Raw genomic sequence first — 21,390 nt, forward strand, 5'->3', positions numbered from 1 at the left:
TGTCCCACGCTGCGATGTCAGGACGCACTGCGAAGTATAAAGTACTTGGTAGCTAGCCATGGCAAGACCCTTCATCCTGGGGTTCAATGCTAAAATGTTAGCTGACAAACGACCAAATTACTACTGTTCGTCTTCGTAGTTCAAAGCAGCACGCCAGATCATAGCCACAGAGTAAGAAAGTATAAACTAACAATAGATAGAAATCTACCTAAACTACTTCGTACCTCTGTCAGTTTTCAAAGTTTGCGTTTAAACGATTACTATCAATCTCGGACGGCGCAGCATAATGGAGTGTATTTGCCACCTCCTGACGCCAACTTCGTAGCTAGCCCAATACGTACACAGTGGAACCCGGAGTCCCAAGTTAAGAGGAGTTTCGCAAAGAAAAAACACAACGGATCGATCATTGATCGAATGGGTCAAATCTTCGTCGCCAGCATCCCGCCAGCATCCCGCTAATGCCCTTCTAAAACACCAACGGTCTCCACTAACTCAATTACACTACTCTAGCGACGTGTGCGCGTCGAGTATCAAGATCACGACTGAGTCTGCCCACAAGCCAGACCCATCAGTTGGACTCCCGAACTCCCGTCCAATAGTACCGGTACTTATCCACCCCGTGCCGATTCGGGCGAAGACTCCTCCCTCGACCGACAGGGGCAAACCAAACATTTTCTAGCCGCAGTTTCTCTTTTTTTTTTTCTTCTCCTGGTTTCATCCTCGCCCTACCAATTCCTAGGCCGCTTCACGATTGGGCGAAACACGCACTCCAGCTCCCCACTCTCGGGCCTGGGTATTTCTCGAGCCCCTGAAATCTGCACTGAAGCCACGGCCCTATAGTAGCGGTCTACTATTTTTTTTTTCTTCTTTTCTATTCTTTTTTTCCCAGCCATTCCCGAGGACGAACGCAATGTTCCATGATGAGTCTGGTGCATTCCGTGATGCAACACAGCTCTGAAGTGTCGTGATCACCTCATCTGCTTGGGCAAAACAAAAACGTTCAGTAGTCTCACTTTCCCTGACGAGACATGCATTCACCCAGACCACGCGCTCGCCAATCTTTCTTCTGCTTTTTTCAAGTGTCCAGCCCACGAGTCCAACTTAAACTAAGTTTGAGCCACCCCTTGCTTCTTGCACAACCAAGGCTGGATCCGGTGGAGTCGATGGCGTGGCCCTGGCATGGATGACAATGGGAAACGATTGACGCTTCACTGGTTGTTAGCGCGTCTTGTTCCAAGGAAACCCTTTTTCCAACTTGGTACATATTATAATGTAAAAGTTCAACTTCGTACATATTATAGTGTAATAGTTCGTTCAGCCACGACAGAATGCCACGCCAGGAATAATACTGGGAACCAGATACTCTGTCAGATACTCTGTTGTTAAAATTAGATCTGTCAAAGCTGAATGGCATGTTTTTAACCTTCTATTCGAAGAAATGCTGGCTGTCTACAGATCGATAAACGAGGGACCCGGAAGAGAAAAGAGAAAAGAGAAACAAGTGAAAAAGAACAAAAAAAGCAAATGATTCAAAAACAGAATCATGCAGAAGCCGGCGGTCACACTACTTTTTCACGACGAACAAGTGGGAAGTGATCATCGACTTAGTCTGCTCGTCTCAACACCACTTCAGTCTTTTACCGTTTTCCCTGTCTCACACGCACAACCATCTGCAGGATGCGAGTTGGCTGCAAGTATCAGACCCTTCATTTTATTCCAAGTATTGCTCTGTAGATTGCCCATGCTTGGTGAAACATGAATCGAACTACAAGCACCGAGACGTAGCCTCATTGCTTCTTCCATCAAACCATCAAACCCAACATCTTGGATGTCCTATTCCGCGAATGTCTATAAAACGGGTTCGGTCGAGGCGGCTTGATTGGAAGACTCGAGACCGCTCAATCACCAGAGGCCCTCGAGATACAAGGATCATGGCACCTCAGTATCATCATAGATTCCCCCCTCCTATTAACTGAGATCTCGGGTCACTGCATCTTATCTTCCCGTCATAAGAAGACTGCTTTGAGGTCTTTCTTATCACCACTGCTTCGTATCGCCATGAGTAGCAGCGCATCGTACAGCCTCCCATGACCAGAAAAGCGCACCCCCAACCATCCGCACCGTCGATCTTCCCTCACGCCCTCGCCTCTTCTGACGAAGGAATGATGTACTCTATGATCTGCAGTCTGAGAACAGCCGATTCCGTTATACCCTTCCCCCCGCTTTGTGAACTTTAAATCCTTAAAGTAGCCGCGATTTCCGGGTTCTCACGGAGAAACAGATCTTATGTCCTCCCCTTAGCGACTATTTCTTTCTTAGTAGAACCGGCTGTTTGAGCCCATACGAGTCTGAATGTTCTCTCCGTGAATATTAGAACCTGAATGAGGTAAAACCGGCGATTTCGTATTAATATCCTCCCGCAATTTATGCATCTACTTTTGCTGGGCGATCCAATTAGCCTTTCATCAGGGTTCACCCGGCCGATCCCATTGAGATTTCAAAAAGAAGATATAGATCTAGATCTTCGGGGGCGGGCAGATTCCGCGTACCCTCCTTGAATAAGAAGTCTCGCCCCCGTAGAAATCGCTATTAGAAGTGCCACAGGACTCAAAAACCCACGCCTCCATGAACAAGCCCGGGCGGGGGGCGCCTCCGTAAGCTTGACTTGTTGTTGATGAAGGTTCTTTCCCAATATCCTCGGCCGGTTGCTTCACTTTACATCTAGTAAAGCTTAAAAAGGGAGAGGAAAGAAAGAGGGTTGGTACTTGAGAGTCGACCTGTCTTATGTTGATTCTATGTACGATTCTCTGAAAACTCTGTACCCACGTTGAACTTCGTAAGTGGATTGAACTTTTGATATCTCCCTCTCGAGGTTTCCGATCCTCCTCAACGAAATTAGTCTTAAAAGCACCAGCCTCTAAAGGGGGGAGGAAAACAATACGGAGTTTTCTCCTGTATTGGAGGGGTGCATTCCCTAGTCAAAAAAATGTACTCCGTATCTCGTCCAGCTTCTAAAGTGGGCTGCGAAGCCCATCCTGGATAGGATGTGCGCCTGGTGATGATTGCAGATGGTATACCACGTCCCATCTATATCAAAAGAGCCGTGGCATGCCATCCAGCCACAAATATAGCTTCATCACAGCACCGACGCCTTGTCTATACGCACCAATAGGCACAGAAACATATCACATACCCAACCCAACTGTCCTTCCCCGTTCAAGGCCCCTTCGGCCCCTTCGACGCCCTCAACGTCCCAACAACACTCCTCTTCAAATCTGTAATCTGCTCATCCTTCATCCTCACCACTTCCGACAAATCCTTATACTTCTTCTGCCAATATCTCGCCCCCTCATTCTCACCGCCCATCCCCTCTTCTTCCTCTTCCTCCTCCCCTTTCTTCCCGTCCTGCCCAGGCCGAAACAAATCATAACTAACCTCCTGCGTCATCGAAAAGGTCCCCCGCAAAGGGCCCAGCCTATACTCCCAACTACAAGTATACAACGTCCCCCTCTCCAACCGCTCCAACCTCGCCAGCCTCATCCTCGTCGTCGTCATGAGCATCTTCCCGCCCGCCAGCGCCGCCACATTAATAAGGAACGACTCGTTGCTCGCCGACGCCTTGAACAGCGACTCGATGACCGTCGTAATGATGGCGGCCGCCTCGTCGGCGCAGGCAGGCTCTGCGGGGTTGCCGTCGACGTCGACCCAGTCGGCCATCATGACCTCGACGACGAAGTGGCTGTAGAGCGCGTCGACGTTGGTGCGGTCGGAGAGGGAGTCGAAGAAGTTGGTTCGGGGCCCGCCGGATGCTGAGGTCGCCGCGAGGTTGGGTCCGTCGCATGGGGCTGTTGGGTCGGGGGGCATGCTTAGGCTGGCTTTGCCGTAGTTGAGGGTTTCGATGTTTACCTTGTTGGTGTCGATGGGTTGGGGAGGAGGAGGATTTCTGGCGGTTGAGGTCTGGGCGGGGATACCTGCGCTGTCAATCGCCGGCGTTGACTGCTCAACAGGTGGGATGGGTGGAATAGATACGCAGGGCGCTTGTAAATGTGACATATGCAGGGGTGGTGGAGTCGCAAGCCTTACAGAACCTCCACTCCTTTCTGGGACATGGAGAGAAATGCTAGGTCTCGCCGGCCTCGAGGCACTCGCCGACTGTTGTTGGAGTGGAAAATTCGGAAAGTGGTTAGGAGTTGCCATCCTAAGTCCCGATGACGGAGGATAAGTAGGTGCGGTAGAAGTAGACGGGGAAGGAGGAGGAAGAGGAGGCTGGGACATTAAGGGGCTCGGGGTTGGCAAAGGAAGATGCCTAGGGGAGTTATTCGGACTGGGTGTAATAGGGTTAACCGTAAATGCGACTGAATCTCTCGGAAAGGGTGATTGGCCATCGATGGGTGTCCTGTTGATAGGTGGTCGTCCGCGAGGTTTTCCGCTAGCTATCGCACTGCTCCGCCACGCCGAAGAAACAACTTTCGGGCCATTTCTTTTGTTTTTCTTCTGCTTGAAAAAAAGCGCGTCATCTCCCCAAAAGCCGCCCCTGGAGGAAGGCGTGATAGCCGATTGAGGATACGCCGTTAATGGGGTTTGTGCCGCCTCTGGGCCAGACCACCCGGACATCGATCCGCCGGACCGCAAGGGGTCGCCAGGTGCCGGTATCGGGAGCGGCCGACCATCCGGATGCGCAGACCAAGGGCCGTAGGTCTCGTGGTGGTTGGGGGAATTGCCTTGGCCAAGCGGGGAGTTTAACCTCGGCCGCTGAGAAGGCGAAAAGCCCTCGTCCGTTTCTCGTTTGCGCCCACGTTTGGGGCGGATGTGCGGCAGGAGGGCTCGTAGAGCCATGTCGTCTTTGGGGGCGACACCATCTCTCCCGGCTTCTATCACCGGATCTGGATCTGTAGGCAGTTCGCTCCAATATGGATGGCGTGGCCGGCCCATAAGATACTCGAAGAACGCATCAACGTGCATTGAGTGCATCCATCTCTGTTATTATACTGTTAGATGTGATGTCCCTAGGTCATGCCACATACTTGACCGAGAAATAGTACCTATAGAAAGAGCAATGAAGTGAAGGGAAAGGAAAGATGACATGAAGCAGATCGAATTAAAAAAAAATCTCACTTTTAATCTCACAGCGTACTGCTGGATCTTCTGAGAACTCCCCCCTTTCTCCTGATCCGGCGGCTCCACCCCAAGCTTCAGCGCCAACTCAGTCCAACTTTTGAGCTCCTTCGACTCGAGCGCCCCGATCAGCTGGTACAACACGAAGATGTTAAAGGACTTGCCGCCGCTCCTGGGCGGGGACCTGAAGGCATCTCTGAGAGGCTCATCATCCGCGTCGGCCGGTACACCTGGGTTGCAGTAGAAGATGAAGTCAACGTAGGCTTGCTCAATCGTCGCCTCCGTGACGTTCTTGTCGGGCAATACGCGCCGTGATTGACCCATCTGTGAGGTTGTTGTGATGATGGGTGGTGGCAAAGGTCTAGCGGGACGCGATGGTGCCTCCACGGGTGGCGCTGATGAGGGGGGTTGAGGCAGGAGGCCGTCACCTGGAGCGGGCATCATCGTGGGGTTAGGATTATCCATCGCGCTTGGATTTCACTCCCACTCCATCACGGAATTATCCCAGGGAAAGGGAAAGAAGAAAAGATGATATGAGGACTAAACAGTTTCGCGTAAAGACCTGCCAGCAGGGGAGGGTGCGGAGGTTAGTGCGTGGATCGCGCTGGCTGTCTCAATACGGGGCTATATCTCAATGTATGATAGATGCAGCTTTGATCTTAGGGGAGGCTCTATGAATGAATTAGACAGGTAGGTTCGATAGCTATTCCTTTGGCCTGAAGTGCAGTAGAGTGTTCCGATTTTTAAGTGGTGAAGGCGCTTGGTGATGTCTCGACGCGACCTAACGTGGATCAATTCACCATATGTTGGACAGGGGTCTGGATCATCGCTCGAGATTGATGCCCCAGTTTGAAGACGCCATCCTCCTGTCGATTATACTCCGTAGAATTTCCAGCAGGCCTAGCTACTTTTTCGTGGCAGGCATCAGAATGATGTTTCGCACAAGGTCGAATCGAATCGAATGAAATCCGCAAACGCGCATTCAGGGGGCCTGGATGCTCTGATGCGGGAAGCAGAGATTGAAGGTTTAAGCTTAGCTTTTTGGTGTGTGGTGAATGGACCCCTTCTTCCAACGTCTCTACCAACAGGCTGCCAAGTATTAAAGTATTTGATACAAAGTAACAACAGGAGAATATTGCCATTTTGGAGCTCGTGCAGCGCAGCACAGCACCAGCCCAATCGAGGGTTGGTACTTTATGTGTGGGTACACTAACAGACTGTACATGAATTGATGTACCCAAACATGCACTCAAACTATATTTAGCTGAACGTGGGGATGAAGTCATAAAGCCAGTACTTCGTACCGAGCACGCATTGGATCTGATTATCCTCAACTCGCTTCAGAAGTTTGGACAATGTGGGCCGGACCAGCCCCTAACAATCCACTCTGAAGACCTGCCAGAAGTTTTGAACACGTCGTCAGACCATCTGAACCCGCCCATCAGCTCCCCTAATATGCAGAGCAGCCCATTTCCAGTTTCGAGGGATGGGAAGGGAGAACCCACTGCTCCCATACTACTGAAGACTCTATCGACAAGGACCTGTTCTCAGACGTCTCCGTTCAGAATTCATCGTGGTGCTACAGAAGAACAGGGATGATCTTGCACTATTAGGCTACAATATCTCGTGGAAGCGGATACATGAGCATTTCAATTATCCCACTCTCAGTCTAGATTTGGAATCTTATGAGATAAAAGCAAACCTAACACAATTCTAGAGAAGTATTGGAAATGTGTAGAACTAACGGTCAACTATCAGCGAACGACTATACCTCTTATGCTCCTCCAGGTTTACGTCCCCAGACGACCTTCTGGCGGTAATACGAATGGATCTGTGGCGATCGGATCGCCTTCCGGACGTGGGCTGCAAAAACGGAAACTTCTTGGGGCGTCCAGCCAATGGCGGTCGCGGGATACAGGATGTAGCCTTCCGTGTCATTCTCGAGGACTAGCTGTGCGTATTGACCAATCTCTTTGAGAGCCGGGTCCTTGGGCCAGGTTCCAACGGGAGTCTAGAAGCAAAAACGAATCCAGATTAGCAGCCACTATGGTGAAAAGGCATGAAAAGGAAGGGAAATGGCATTTGGGTCCTTCATACCTTATAGTTAGCCTCATCGATATCGACAAAGCCTGCTACCTGCATCGCCTTCTTCTGAGTCTCGTCAGGCACAATGGAAAAGGGCCTCCCGATGCTCTCGCCGAAATTGAGAAAGATCTTGCCCCATTGGCCCAGCGCGGAAGTCTCGGCAACAGTGTCGTCATCGCTTTCGCAGATATTGGAGGCCTCGAAGCTCTCTAACCAACCTCCGGGCTTCAGAGCTTTATAAGCTTCGGTAAAGGCGGCCTCCCAGTTGCCGATACTACCTAGTAGCCACCGCATGTGGATGTAGTCGAAGGACTCGGGCTCGTATGTCCAAGGACGAGTGCAATCCTCGATTTCACTGTTTGAATGTTTCAGATTAGCTTGGCATGGCACGTCTCGACAATTGACCTCTATTAGTTTGGTTTTAGTGAAGGCGAACCAGGACACTAAGACACATACAACTTCAAGTTTGGCGGGGCCCAGGCAGGCTGAATAGGAGAAATATCGGTTCCGATAACTTGAATATTAGGATGGTCATCGGCGAAGTCGCTAACGAGATGTCAGCTAAACCTGTGTAGGTAAAAGATCGAACAGTCATACATGGCCCAGGTTCCTAGATAAAACGCAAAGCAACGATCAGTGAGAGTGGATAAAGTAAGCAAGATAATGGAAACGAGAGAGGGGATCTTTATACCTGTCCCAGTTCCGATATCGAGAACTTTCTAGTTCCTAAGTTAGAGATAAAGATATAGACAATAGGTTGTCTGCGAGCGAAAAAGGGAAGGCGTGTATATACCTGAATCCTGTCAGTTTCCAAGGGTGCCTTGAATAGTTTCCCTCCGATCAAGAGTGTGAGAGCGTGGTGGCTACACGAAGAGTATACGGTCAGTCATTCGAATAGTCTTCGGTAGACGTGTGGATGAACTGCAGAGGAGCCTCTCACTTGATGTCCATTGACTCATTCTGGCGTTCGTCGTTTGAGGCCCTGTGTTACCTCGGAAACCCTTCCGTCAGCGCTTCATCGATCGGTTTGGCACGCACCAAATGTTGGCTGTGCGCCATATGCGTGCAAGATGCTGTTGGTTCGGGACTAGTGACGTTACCAGTAGCTTGCATTTCCGATCTCGCTGTGATACGTCCTGCCGTGAATCTTGCGGTACTCGAGGATGCTGGCGGTGAGAGATTCGGTTGAGGTGCCGATGCTCCCGATTGACTCGGCGTCGGTGCTGTCCACCTCTTGCTCCTGGGGCCGAGGGTGTCAGTTTCCCCAGTGGACACTCCTGAGTTCCGTGAGTGGGCATCGGCGGGTTGTTACCGTCCGGGAAGCATCTCATACGAACCTCTGCCGTATCGACCCAGTGTTGGGCGGGAAGGATTCCCGCAATCGTTGCGGCGGCCCTGGGGGAGCCCTCCTTGGGCGATCCCGCGTCCGATCCCTTGGGGGATGTGGACGGGGATTTGCTAGCCGTCGCAGGCGCCTTGGCAGTAGGGGATGCCTGGTCGGTCATTTTATATCAAATAGGATCCAGAAAATAGCTACTATTTACTACCACCACTATCGGCGGGAGGAATAGATGTCAAAAAGTGGATGCTTCCGACAGAGTTGGGTGATCTGTGATGGTGAACTCTCCGGCGTTCGAGACGGGTGGGAAGGACCGTAGTCATTGCGAGGGCTAAAGGAGCAGACCATGGCAGAGGGGAAACGTATGGTATGCCTTTGGAAAGATATGCGCCATGTACTTCGAGCATCTAGAATGCGACCTGTGCATCCGCGAGGGCGTAGTCTTGCTCCTTCTGTAGAAATTCGACCAGGGTCGCAATGAGAATCTGCTGCCAAGCACCAAAAGGTAGTTTACATCGTGCAAGTTGACACACACCAGGGACACAGGTCTATGGTCTGGAAATGAAATATCTCGGTACTTTGTGCTTGGTGTTTAGACTCTCACACTTGCATTTTGTAAAGACTTAGCTGGAAGTCTGTAGACAAGGTCACAGTTATCCATAGCCCGACTTATTCTAGCTTACTACTTGTAAAGCTGAGTGGTGCATTGTGACGGGCTGCGCCGCGTACATGGCTTCGGCAGGAGCCCAAGCCGACTGCCACACCGGCACTGTGGTGATGGTTCGGGGAAGAAAATTCCTTCTTCCCTCATCAAGAACCAGTTCTTGTGGGAACGAACGTTGTTGAGCAGGAGTGGAATTTCCTGCGAAGGAAACGAACGAATGATGCTGCCCTGGTTCGAGGTTCGGCAGCAGCTCCAAGACAGCTGGCGGCCAGCCAGCCGGGCCGCCAACAGTTCTTCCAATTGACTAATCTACTTCGTCTGCTTCGTCCAATTACTAATCTTCTCCACGACTCGCTAACATCGAATCGCCCAGATCGCCTCGGCATTCGCTGCGGAAGACGACTGGACAATAGACTGGGGTGCTGTGGGTGCTCCTTGTCCAAGGGCCTGCCTGCGATGACGTGATTGAAGTTTACCGGAATAGACATAGCGATCAATTCAACGTCGAAAGGGCGCGAGTGCCTAAGCCCAGCCAGTGGAGTACATGCATGCAAATCATGGAGAAAGCAAGTACGAAGTTAGAACACATTTACTCGAACCATTGCTTTGAAATAGCTTCCAGATGTTCTAGGCCTTCTGGATTCTTCCTGTGATTTGAAATCAGGCCGCTGCCTCTCGAAGAGATAGATATAAAAGCTCCTCGATGCCTCACATATCCTGAGATAATCTACCAGCTCAGAACATCCTCTTCCAGCAGCCAAGGCTATTTCCTAAAACAAAGACCAGTATCAAATTGATCTCCCTCCCCCTCACTCCGGCTATATCCTTGTAGTAACCACACCCGTCCCAAACCTCTTCTCTCCTCACAATGGCCATCCAATCCACACGTATCCCCCGCGGCGACGTAACAGCCCAAATCTCCTTCTTCTCCCCACCCCCCGACGGCTCCCGCCCCTACAATCTCGTCCGGGACCCCAAACCTGGCGAAGCCCCGCGCAACTTCTCCGACAACTTCCAGCCCACCCAGATCCACGACATCCGCGGCGCTGAAGACACCCTCACCCTCGACCACGACTCGGTCGCCATCGTCCGCAACCTCCCACCCTCAGCCGAGCAGGACTTCCTAGACGACGCCTCCATCGAAGCCAAGTTCTACCCGGAGGTCGAGGACCTCCTCCTCAAGCACGTTCCCGGAAGCAACAAGGTCGTCATCTTTGACCACACCATCCGCAGGACGGATCCCAACGCGGCGCGCAGCCCCGTTCTTAGAGCCCACATTGACCAGACGCCCAAGGCTGTGGCTGCCCGGGTGAGGAGACATCTGCCTGCCGAGGAGGCGGAGGAACGTCTCAAGGGCCGCTATCGCATCATTAACGTCTGGCGACCCCTTAACAGGACGCCCCTTGAATCGTTCCCCCTAGCTTTCGCGTCTTCGGCTACGGTCAAGGACGAGGATGTCGTCCCCGTCCGCCACATTTACGAAACCTTCGAGGGCGAAACCGCGGCCATTGCGTTTCACCCGGAGCAGAAGTGGTACTATCTCAGCGGTATGACGGGCGATGAGAGGCTTTTGCTACAGTGCTTCGATAGCGAGGCGCTGAAGGAGGGCTCGGAGGTTCGTGGGGGGAGGCTTGCGCATACCGCTTTTGAGCATCCGGGGTCCTTGCCTGATGCTGAGGGGCGTGAGAGCATTGAGGTTCGGGCGCTGGTGTTTGGGCCGTAGGGAGATGGAGTGGGAGTGTTGTACTTGTGTTGGGAAAAGTCATTCTGCGCAGCATTGGTTGTCTCGTTTGTGCTTGGAGAGCTGGACTGTTGATCTTACGCCGTTATAATGATGTATATGAAGAATGCCATTGCCAGTCTTATATGACGTATTAGCAAAATAAGTCATTCTCTTTGAACGCGAACTTGCACTCTAACGTATCTCATCCTCATTTCGACAGTGGATCCGACTCGATATGTATCTTTATTTCTGTGAAAGTCTCATAAATGGGACGGAGATGGAGTCCAGTGAGGAGTGAGTGGTGATGTAGATGTACACCGAAGAATCAATATAATCAACAATGAGAAGTTCCTCTAGAGCACAAAACGAGAGCCGAAACCACAACTTACACCATAACTCATATATCATCGCTGACCTCCAGACAAAATATCAATCACTCTAAATGAGATCCATTTTCAAGCAGAAAGAATAAATACATTATCAAGGAATAGAGAAGTCTCTTTTTTGATTTAATTTTCATTTCTAGCCTCAATCACAGCTACCAATTTGCGGAAAGCAAAATTGGCATTTGAAAGTGCAGCGTAATGGTAATTCCAAATCCCCAACTCCTAGTTCCGCAACCGAATCCTTCGAGAACCACTGCGTGAGAGAATATGTGCTTTTAGAAGAAAGACATGCCGGTACAAGTATATTGTTCCGGGGTCATGACATGAAAGAAAACAGAAAAAAAAAAAAAAAAAAAAAAAAAAAAAAAAGAGCCAGAAAGAGCCTACCAAATATCGACGCCTTCCTCTTCCTCACCCGCGACACTTCGCCTAGCACAATAAAATGATGATGGCAACAAAGAAAGGGGAAAGAAACACCGGGGTATCTCATCTTCCTCACATCTAATTCTTCCTCCCCTTCCCGCGCCCACTTCCATTCGTCCCCTGCCTACTCATAGCAACACCCCCCTGGTGACTACTCTGTCGACTCATAGCCGCCGCAGCCGAAGCCGTAGCTGCCGCGATAAGCCCCGAAGAAGTCTTCTCGGGACTCGTGTTGTCTCCGGACTTATCGGAAGGCAACCCCAACTCCCTGCGGATCTCCTCGGGGTCCTTGCGCGGACCGCCCCCTATGAAGGCGACGTAGCGACTCTTCGCCTTGGGCGTCGCGGCGGCCTCGAGCACGCGCTTGAGGCTACCGTTAACCATGAGGGCTGAGCCGGGCTTGGAGTGCTGGTCAAATTGCTTGAAGTAGCTCATGATCTGGAGGTCCTCGTTGATCGTGTCGTTGTTCAGCAGCGAGGGCGTGTTCTGGTCCTGGGATCGCGTGGGGGGCTTGATGTATTGAGACGGCGCGACGGGAGGTAGCTTGGGGGGTTCGAGCCCCTGGAGCTTCTCGAGGTTGCCGGGTAACTCGAGGTCGGAGATGGCTTCAAAGCCGAGGATCTTGTGGTCAATAACGTTGTGATTGACGTTGCCCCGCGTACTCCTCGTAGCGTGGGAAGGCGCGCGCTCCATCATCGGGGCTGTCGTTGCCGTATCTGCATCGTGATCGTGCTCGTCGTCATTGCTCGACTCGTGACCGTCGGTCAAAGCCGTCGTCGGTCCGTTCACGCGATGTCGGAGAATGTGGACGTGAGCCGCCACCGCCGCCGTGTTATAAGTAAGCGTGAGCTCCTTGTCAGTGAAGAGCTTATCGACACTGTAGACGGGCCCGTTCTGCTTGGCAGCCACCCTAAGCTTTTCGGATTGCCAAAGCGGCGTCGTGCCCGTCGAATCGAGGCCTCGACGACCCGGCGCGGGCGATCCATCGTCGTCACCGCGCTTTCTCTTCTTGTTATCTCCGAGGCCGAGATCTTCGGCGTCTTTTCGAAGTCGTGTTGCTCGCTTTCCATGGGTGCCGCCGGGGCTGGCGGGGTTCGTGATGCTGAATTGGTTGGGGTGGAAGAGAAGAGCGGACGAATCTGAGAGTTCAAGAGCCTCCTTTTCCTTATTGAGGCGGTTCTTCTTCGTTGCGAGGGAGTTGATCAAACGATCTCTAAGTGTTGAAGCAAGCGCCTGGTGCTCCCTCTTTGCTGTCTCGATTCGGTAATTGTAGGTATTCTTGTATTCTTGTATCTTGCGCTCGTATTCAAGCTGTAGTGATTGAAAAAAAAAAGGACGTTAGAATGTGGAACTTGTTGTTAGGGAATATGAGAGAGGAGAGAAGAGTAATGTGACACTGCACATACATGTTGCGAGGTCAACTGGACGTCCTTGCGCTCATGCAAATCCGAAATCTCCTGCGCCCAATCCTGAAAATTGGGCCCCGCCATATCAAGCAAGCTCCGAGCATTCTGCGAAACAACATTCGGACCGTTGGCGTTCCTTTGATCCTGTCGGAGCTCGGCAATGATGCTCGCGGCGTTGGCGGCGAACGGGTCAATGCGCTGGACGAGGCTCGTGTCGACCTGGATCTTGTGCAGCTGGTCGACGTAGGAAACGTCTCGGTTCCGGTCGAATTTCTCCGTGAGGGCCGCGATGCGATCGTTGAGGAGTTGGCGCTTCTTGTCGCGCTTGGAAGGGGCTTGTGGTTCGGCTCGGCGGGTGGATGGGGTTGGGAGGTTCGAGACCCCTGCCGTTGTTGGCTCTGCGGTGGCCATGACTATGATTGTTTATACCAAGATAAAAAAAAAAAAAAAGTAGAGTCGTGGATATATAACAGTCCGTTACTAGGGAAGGTTTAAAAAGGGGCGCCCTTAAGGAAAGAAGAGATCGATCTGTGGAGAGCGAGATCGGGGGTTTGCCGGGATTCGGGAGGAAAGGAAAGTTACAAACAGGGAAGAGGAAGAGGCAGGGTCTTGGGTTCCGATGCGAAAGTTTAGCACGAAAAGAATATGGATTGGGAGAAATTATCCCTAATGGGAAAGACAAGACATCGAACTGCCTATTGCTTATGCAGAAACAAGAGGCAACAGACCATGACAAAAATGAGAATGATTGGAGGAGATGTGTGTGTGTGTGGGTGGGACGAGGCTGGAGCGGAGAGAAGAAGAGAAACGCCGACGAGGCGATATTTTGGGGGACCTTTTTTGGGGACTGTCAAACAAACAGATGCCGCAGCTGATGCCAGCCCTGCCAACTGCCACGCCGAACGGCCGTGGATCAAATGCAGCATCCCGTCATCAAAATCCTGGACGCGTTGAGGGCGGCGTCTCGCCACGATTATTTTTCAAACCTGCACTGCCGCCAACCACATCGCATTGAGAAGCCATCGACATCAAAAAGGGAACCGACGTCCATCCTTTCCGACGAGGCTGTTTCCATCCATCAACCCCTTTCCAAACCCCCCGCTTTGTTCCTCCTCCCCCCCCTTTTTTTTTCTATTTTACTGTACAATAGGCTTAACTGCCCAGGTCATCTCTTTTCCTCGTCATTTGTCTTAATTCTTATCCTTAGTTTCTCCCCTATCAATCTTTCATAATCTACTTCCTTCACAACAATGGGCAAGCCGGAAGTCAAAGCCAAGGCCAAGGCCGCAAGCGACTTCGAAAAGATAATCCACGAAGGTAAGCTCCGAAGATAATTCATCCTACGGCATACCGAATTCACACGACTCCTAACAAACCAATTACAGGCCGCGAGCGCAAGCGCAATGAACAACTCGCAGCAAGCATCTTCTCCAAATCCCGCAGAAAGAGCGCGCCCTCCGCGCAACAAAAGATGGGCGCAGGTCCCTCCCTAGCTAGCCGCGTCGGTGTCAAGAAGGTACTGTCCAGAAGATGTCCTCTCTCGAACCATCTCGAGCCCAATCTTTCTTCAACTAACCCTCTTTCCCTGGCAAAGCAGCGCGTCGCCTCCACCTCCTCCCGCATACCCCCGGGCAACGTCAACGGCGAATGGACCCACGACCTCCACACGACCGTAAACCCCCCCAACGCCCTCGCCTCGCGCATCTCCAACCCCTCCACCAAACGAACGGCCAAACTCGCCTCAGCCCTGCAGCGCGTCGACGCCTCGCAGGCCAACGTCCTCCTCAATGCCCCCAAAGGGCCCTCCGGCAAGAAGAGACAACCGCAACAACAGCAACAAAAGAAGAGCGGTGGCAGTCCGGCGCCGGAGATTTCGATAAGGGGACTCGCGGGGCCGTTTTCCGTGCTGGCGCAAAACTTTGCGCCAGGGACTTCGGCGGCCGATATTGAGAGCGCCATGACGCCCGTGGGTGGGGAGATGTTGGTCTGTAAAGTTTTGAAGACGCAGCCTATTATGCTTGTAGAGATGGTGTTTCATTCGAGGGAGGCGGGCGAGAAGGTCATCGAGAAGTTTAACGATCAGCTGGTGGGTTTTTCTTTTTCTTTTTTTTCTTTTTTTTTTTCCCCCATTTTACATTAGGGATTGTTTTGCTAATCACAATTGCCATGCTCTAGGCCGACGGCAGAATCATCAAGGTATACGCCAACCCGCGCGGCTACGCCTCCGAAACCTCAGACTCCCCCCGCCACGGCGCCACGAGCGGATCCGTGCACGTCGTCGACGGCAAGATGGGCTTCCCCGAATCCGGAAACGGATCGTCCAGCTCGAGACCCGACCTCATCCTGAATAACGGCAACGGCGGCGGTAAGCTCTACAGCGATAGCATGGTGGGGTCATCGAGGAGGGGTAGGGGGAGGAGGTGAGGTTCTTGTGTCTTATGACTTGAAGGGGAGGGGAAAGGTTCATATTAGAAAGGTGGATTGGTTTTTGGTTTTTGGGGACGGGCGTTTTCTTTTTGGGAAGAGGGACATCGATTTGACAAAATGTAACACTAAAATAACATTTGGGTTTGCTTTTGCTTGTTGCCTTTTGGGTTTGACGCCTCATGGGATGGGTTGTGGATATTGGCTAGAGGTTTCTATGGAACATGAAGGTTTCCCCTTCGCTGTCATCTCTGTGTAGGAAGTATCTTGCTATGTTCTGTGCCGGTGATCGAATCTAGTGGCATCAAGACCATGTCGAAGAGGATATATTATATCTAGCACCTATCTGCCTCTGGTAGTAGGATCTCTCGTCGACCTGACAAATGTTTCATGCGTCCAGACCAACTAACATTGGAAAGGCGCTGCTCTGAACAGTCTTGACCCGTCTATCCTAACGCAATGAGCGGCGGCATCATGTCCTTCAAGCGTATATATATATATATATCCAAGCCCCTATCGTCTTGGCCTCTTAAAACGAAGCATCGCCTCACTACCCTTATTATGTATCACCATGCTTTCTAAGCCGAAGCCAAGGTGCCACGAGTGTACTACGTCAAATCATGTACGCAAGAATCACTTACCGTCTTAAACTTCCAAAGGCCGGCAAAGAGGAGAGAGAGAAGAAAAATGGGAGGCATCTATTCCCAACTACGCCCTCCCAGGGCCAAAAAAACGAAAGCAGTCTCTGCCTTTCCACCCTTAATACCCGTGCTATCATGGATGCGTTGAAACAAAGAAAAAGAGGAAAGCTATAAAACACAGGAAAACACGACGGGAGGGTAGGAGAGAGCAAAAGAGAGATAAACGAATACCAAACATCCATCGCGGGAGAGGAAAACGCAATCAAAGGGAAGAAAGGAGAGACACATTTTCACATCGTCCAACCACAATATCAGAAGCGTTTTTGAATTTCGTGCTCTCTCTCTCTCATCTTCTTCCCAAGTTTGCTTTCCCGCTCAACCAATGCCCTTTCCCTCTTTCCACCCCCGTCAAATGAGTCCTACCTAACCACCTACCCGACGTATAAAATGAAACAGAAAAGAAATAAGAGAGGAAAAAAGAAAAACGGAAAAACGAAAAGAAACTAACGAAAGCATTGTGCATTGTGCGGCGTGTGTGTTGCGTGTTCCCGATAACTCCTTTCCCACTTTTTCTTCTTCTGCGCTTCGATCCGATCGTAAGAGAGAAAAGAGTAGAAGTATAACAGCCACGACCCATTTCGATGATGAGAAGAGAGGAAAGAAAGAAAAAAGTGTGAATACAGACGTTCCTCTCTCTGTCCCAAATCCCCCTGCCCAGGAACCCAACCCATGTAGAAAACTCTCCCCTTCCCGTCTTCCCATCCGTATTTTCCTCCACCTTGGTCTCCCTCCGCCGGACCGTTCCCTTAATGCCACGGATTCTGCGCCGGATTTCCCATGTAACCTTCCTCCAGCGTCCTCTCCTCCAGAGTACGGATAAAGTCCCGATTGCTGCGACCCGCCTGCACCCTGCTGCCTCTCCTTCCCGCCCTACCAGCAGGAGCGCTATCCATGCCAGCCATACCCTCGGGCGGCGGCGGATAGTAGGCGGGGCTCGGCTGCAACCTGATGGGCTGCGTCGGGTCGAGATGACTCGCCACCCTCTGAATGGCTGCAGGAATCCCGCTCTGCTGCTGCTCCATCGTCGACGCGCGCTGGCGACCGGTCCGCGACGTCGGTTGTTGCTGGTACATGCCGCCGCCCATCGGTGGGTGGGCGTTACCGTACTGCTGCGATGGTATTTGTTGCTGAGGCGCCTGGTTCATGGGCATAGGGCCGTAGGCCGGTTGAGAACCGGCGCCGCCATAGGCAGGGGCTTGGTTCGGCACGGCTCCTGCTGGTGGGTAGACACCGCCGTACATCTGAGGCGACTGGACGTGGCCCTGGGGATGGTATTGGCCGGCCATCGGCGGCCCGTACTGCGTCTGCTGCGCAGCCGTGTTCGCTTGGGCTTGGGCTGCCTGGGCGCGTTGCTTTGACAGAGCCTCGGCCTGCTGCTGTTGTTGAGTACCAGGAGCTGGTGACCGATTGAGGGAGCTCGACTTGAGGTTCATCGGCGGTACGAAAGGGCCTGTGAACTTTTGCTGCGTTATAAACGGATGAAGCTTGGCTTGTTGCGGCGACCAGCGCTCGAGGGGATTGAGATTCAAGAGTCCTCGGACAAAGTCGATAAAAGCAGTACGGTTGTTCATTTCTATGTGTGAAGGTTAGTATGGTCCTTTTGGTAATGTACGTGTGACAGAGAGCTGCGAAATGGGGAAACATACCTCGCTCAACTTCAGAAGGCTTCATGTTCTTGCGCGGTAACGGGTACGACTTGATAATCTCAGGGAGCGTACTAGCCTGGAAGTACTTCTTGCTCGGCTGCTCTTTCGTGCCGTGTTCGCGGGAGTACTGCTCCATGCTCTTCAGGTGATAGGTCCGGCGTCCGAATTCGTCCTGGCGCTTCTCAAAAAAGTCGCCTCCCTGCTTGCCCATCTCGATCATCCAGTTCGGCGGGTTCCCCAGCATCTCGACTATCCTAGAGACCTGGTTATACTCGGAGGAACCGGGGAAGAGCGGCAGTCCGAGGAAGAGTTCTACGACGATGCAACCTAGGGACCACATGTCGATGGCGGACGAGTACGGCAGGCCGAGGAGGACCTCGGGAGAGCGATAGAATCGTGACTGGATATACGTGTACACGGTTTGTCGTTCATCGCACGCCGAGCCGAAATCGATAATCTTGATGATCGGACTCTCGAGATTCTTCAGAAGAATGTTTTCGGGCTTCAGATCGCAGTGGATGAGGCGAGCTTTGTTTAGTAGCACCAAACCATTGAGCAGCTGTTGGGCGAACACGCGAACAAGTGTCGTACTAAGGCCTCGGAACTGGTTCTGCTTGATTAACTCGTAGAGGTTGACGCTCAGTAGCTCGAATACCAGGCACAAGTGCTGCCGATGAATGAACGTGTCTTTTAACCTGAGGAGATGGTGGTCGTCGTTCTTGTCGAGCTTCGTGTTGAGCTGGTGCCAAGTTAGCTATACATTGACGTACACTGACCGCGAGCTTTTGCTTGCGGCGCGAGAGAGATCGTCTGGTTGAGAAGGAAGAAAAGGGAGACATACAAGATCCAGCACGGACACTTCCATCATACTCTGGTTGAAATAGGCAGTTCGGTTCTTGATGACCTTGACAGCCACGACTTCCTGAGTCTTGAGATTTTGACACTTGACGACCTGCCCGAATGTGCCCTGGCCGAGGACATCGAGAATTAAGTATCGGTTCCTACAATGTAAGGTCAGAAAACGCCTGGTTGTCGCCACCGACGGCATCGTTAACCGGATGACTGGGAGTTTCGCGCGCGCTTACTTGTGTCCAGCCTCCTCGGACCCCAAGATATCGTTGACATAAAGAATATAATCGCTATCCTCATTATCATACCCATCGTTCTTGACGCCCTTGCTTGGCTTGGTAAGCACCCGGCGTGGATTCCGTGACGACTCATACTTGAAGCCGGGGTTGCAGATTCGATAGGTCGCGGGTAGGTGAACCGTTAACGCTTGTAGAGGCTATATATGGAAGAAGCAAAAAGAAAAAATTGCTGGTTAGCAAAGTAATCACAGGGAGGGCACGCGTGCGGGGAGAGAGGTGAGTTAAGGTAGGGTGGATTCAATCCGCAGAGCCGATAGAGAGGGGGTGGTTCTCGAAGTGGTGGTAACCGCCGCGAGAAGAAGAGAGAAAAAAATGCGATACAGGGAGAAGTCGGACCAGAACAAGAACCACAGAAGTCGACGCAAAATACACGGGGTTCAAGGGAGGAAAAAAAAAAAAAAACAGAAACGGAAGGCAAGGATAGAACATCGAAACCCGAAGGGGTCAGCGACGGCGGGGGGGAATCAAGACATACGCTAATAAATCCGCCCTCGGGAGCAGCTCGACGGAATGCAGGCTGCTGATTGACAACAGGTCGCAGATCGGCCGGCGACCTCACGCTCCTGAATTGAGGAACCACTCTCTTGGACGCATCGGCGACGGCGAGGCTGTGGGGGACAGCATGGCGCGGAGACTTGGGGTCGTGGGAGAAGGTCGCGTCGTGCACTTGAACCGAGGATGATGAGGGTTGTGGATAAGCGTCGTGGGGTGAGTATTGCATCATGCCAGGGACAGGCACTTGCTGGGGTTGCTGATGCTGGCGACTCGGATGATATGGGCTTTGGGAATGATAATCGGGTTGTCGAGTTGGCGATTGCCTTTGGATGGGCTGGGCGTATTGATTCTGGATGGCGCCCTTTGGCGCATAGGGCGAGGTGGGCGAAAGGGCCTCCACCATGGGCGAGTATCGTTGGGCGGCGGACGAAGGTTCTTGCGGGGAATGGAGATTGGCGGGACGACCAGAGACAGAGCCAGTGCCAGGGCCAGGGCCGGAGCCCGAGAGCTGGGGCTGGTGATGAGGCCTCATGGCGTACTTGATGCCGGCATGGGAATCGTTGACGTCCTGCATGGCGACGTCGCCGGAGACGTCTCGACTCTGGGGGGTGGTGGTGATGATTGAGGACGATGAGGTCAATGACGAAGCTGGGTGCTGCTGAAGGGAGGAGGCGGTGGCGGTGGTGTAGTTGTTGTACTGGACCTGCGCTGGCTGAGTGTGGCTCTGAGCCTGACCAGTGCCGTAGCTGTAGGCGTTGGTGCTGGCGCCGACGCTGGTGGTGGTATTGGCGCCGGGGTTGGGGTTGGCGGCTAGCACTGGAACGACGTGCTGTTGTTGGTGTGGGCCGTAGGCTTGAGCATGGACTTGCTGTTGCTGTTGCTGTTGCTGTTGCTGTTGCTGGTACTCTCGCTGGCGGTACTGTTGCGCAGCCTGAATCTGAGCCTGAGTCTGAGCCTGAGCCTGAGCATATGCTTGAGCCTCAGCTTGAGCTTGAGCCTGGGCTAGAGCGTGGGCAAACTGCTCTTGGGACAGAGTTTCGCTAGGGTAATGTTGACCGTTGTTTGTACTCGTACTTGTGGCCGGAGGCATGTGGCCAAGAGGCGGGTTAACGTTGGCCCCGTCTTCGTAGGATTGCTGGTGCTGCTGGGAGCTGGTAGGGTCGTGATATGACTGCCACTGTGGATCCATCATTCGAGGCGCAGGCTTGGGTGGTCTTCTGTCAGGTGCCGGAGTTTCCTTGCCAATTTGTTTTTCTTGTGTGTCCAGTCCAGGTTTCAATGATCAAGGCTGGGTTTTTGTTGGCTTCCAAATTAATCCCAGTAAGAGTTGACAGGGTCCCGGTTAGTTTTTTTTTTCAGTCCTTTTCTCTCTCTCGCTCACTCTCACACTCACTCTCACACACACTCTCTCCACTCTGCAAGGCAGGTGCAGGCGTCCCTATCCCGGAAGGTGAGGATAGCCTGGCTATGGACAGGCGGTGGAGTGGAGGTTCGAGGGGGAAGAGAGAATTGGGTGCCCAAAATTGGGTCGGCCGTGACAAAAGCCAGCTCTAACTCGTAGGTGAGGTGTGATGCGGGGGAAGGGGGATTTAGGAGAGATTAAGCAACAGAGGGAGGTGCCAAAGAAGAGGCACTGCGCAAAAAGCAGAAAGGAAAGGGGCGAAAAAATGAAGGGGGAAAAATAGAAAGCCAAGCTTTCGATACAATTGATCAATAGCTTCAACTCGGTGTTTGGAGGGTGAGCCGGGAAGAAGCTAAAATGTCGTTGCGAAAGGCCTCAATGACACCAACAGGACAATGAACACATTCAATACCATCGAGCCCCCAGGGCTAGA

At 52.2% G+C, this 21,390-nt stretch overlaps 5 protein-coding genes and 1 pseudogene across 5 annotated transcripts; 2 read left to right on the forward strand and 4 right to left on the reverse strand.

Annotated features, from left to right (window-relative positions):
- Positions 1 to 3,216: 3,216 nt before the first annotated feature.
- SAPIO_CDS0166 (ARS binding protein 2) lies at positions 3,217 to 5,559 on the reverse strand (the record flags this gene model as incomplete). The annotated part of the gene is made up of 2 exons (XM_016783015.1): positions 3,217 to 4,977; positions 5,128 to 5,559. 2 exons carry the CDS (start codon positions 5,557 to 5,559, stop codon positions 3,217 to 3,219), a joined length of 2,193 nt encoding a protein of 730 aa, XP_016646648.1.
- A 1,330-nt stretch (positions 5,560 to 6,889) lies between these two features.
- On the reverse strand, positions 6,890 to 8,705 carry SAPIO_CDS0167 (uncharacterized protein; the record flags this gene model as incomplete). Its single annotated transcript, XM_016783016.1, has 5 exons — positions 6,890 to 7,126; positions 7,213 to 7,555; positions 7,657 to 7,746; positions 8,301 to 8,440; positions 8,538 to 8,705. 5 exons carry the CDS (start codon positions 8,703 to 8,705, stop codon positions 6,890 to 6,892), a joined length of 978 nt encoding a protein of 325 aa, XP_016646649.1.
- A 1,366-nt stretch (positions 8,706 to 10,071) lies between these two features.
- Positions 10,072 to 10,926, forward strand: SAPIO_CDS0168 (annotated as a pseudogene; the record flags this gene model as incomplete).
- Positions 10,927 to 11,813: 887 nt separating this feature from the next.
- Positions 11,814 to 13,552, reverse strand: SAPIO_CDS0169 (uncharacterized protein; the record flags this gene model as incomplete). The annotated part of the gene is made up of 2 exons (XM_016783017.1): positions 11,814 to 13,046; positions 13,142 to 13,552. The coding sequence occupies 2 exons, from the start codon at positions 13,550 to 13,552 to the stop codon at positions 11,814 to 11,816; spliced, it is 1,644 nt and encodes a 547-aa protein (XP_016646650.1).
- Positions 13,553 to 14,391: 839 nt separating this feature from the next.
- Positions 14,392 to 15,565, forward strand: SAPIO_CDS0170 (uncharacterized protein; the record flags this gene model as incomplete). Its single annotated transcript, XM_016783018.1, has 4 exons — positions 14,392 to 14,458; positions 14,527 to 14,657; positions 14,739 to 15,227; positions 15,317 to 15,565. The coding sequence occupies 4 exons, from the start codon at positions 14,392 to 14,394 to the stop codon at positions 15,563 to 15,565; spliced, it is 936 nt and encodes a 311-aa protein (XP_016646651.1).
- Positions 15,566 to 17,012: 1,447 nt separating this feature from the next.
- Positions 17,013 to 20,744, reverse strand: SAPIO_CDS0171 (uncharacterized protein; the record flags this gene model as incomplete). Its single annotated transcript, XM_016783019.1, has 5 exons — positions 17,013 to 17,839; positions 17,913 to 18,651; positions 18,754 to 18,913; positions 18,998 to 19,197; positions 19,536 to 20,744. The coding sequence occupies 5 exons, from the start codon at positions 20,742 to 20,744 to the stop codon at positions 17,013 to 17,015; spliced, it is 3,135 nt and encodes a 1,044-aa protein (XP_016646652.1).
- Between the last annotated feature and the right edge of the window lie 646 nt (positions 20,745 to 21,390).

This window comes from Scedosporium apiospermum (genome assembly GCF_000732125.1).
Source record: "Scedosporium apiospermum strain IHEM 14462 chromosome Unknown SEQ_SAPIO_0011, whole genome shotgun sequence".
Taxonomy (NCBI): Eukaryota; Fungi; Ascomycota; class Sordariomycetes; order Microascales; family Microascaceae; genus Scedosporium; species Scedosporium apiospermum.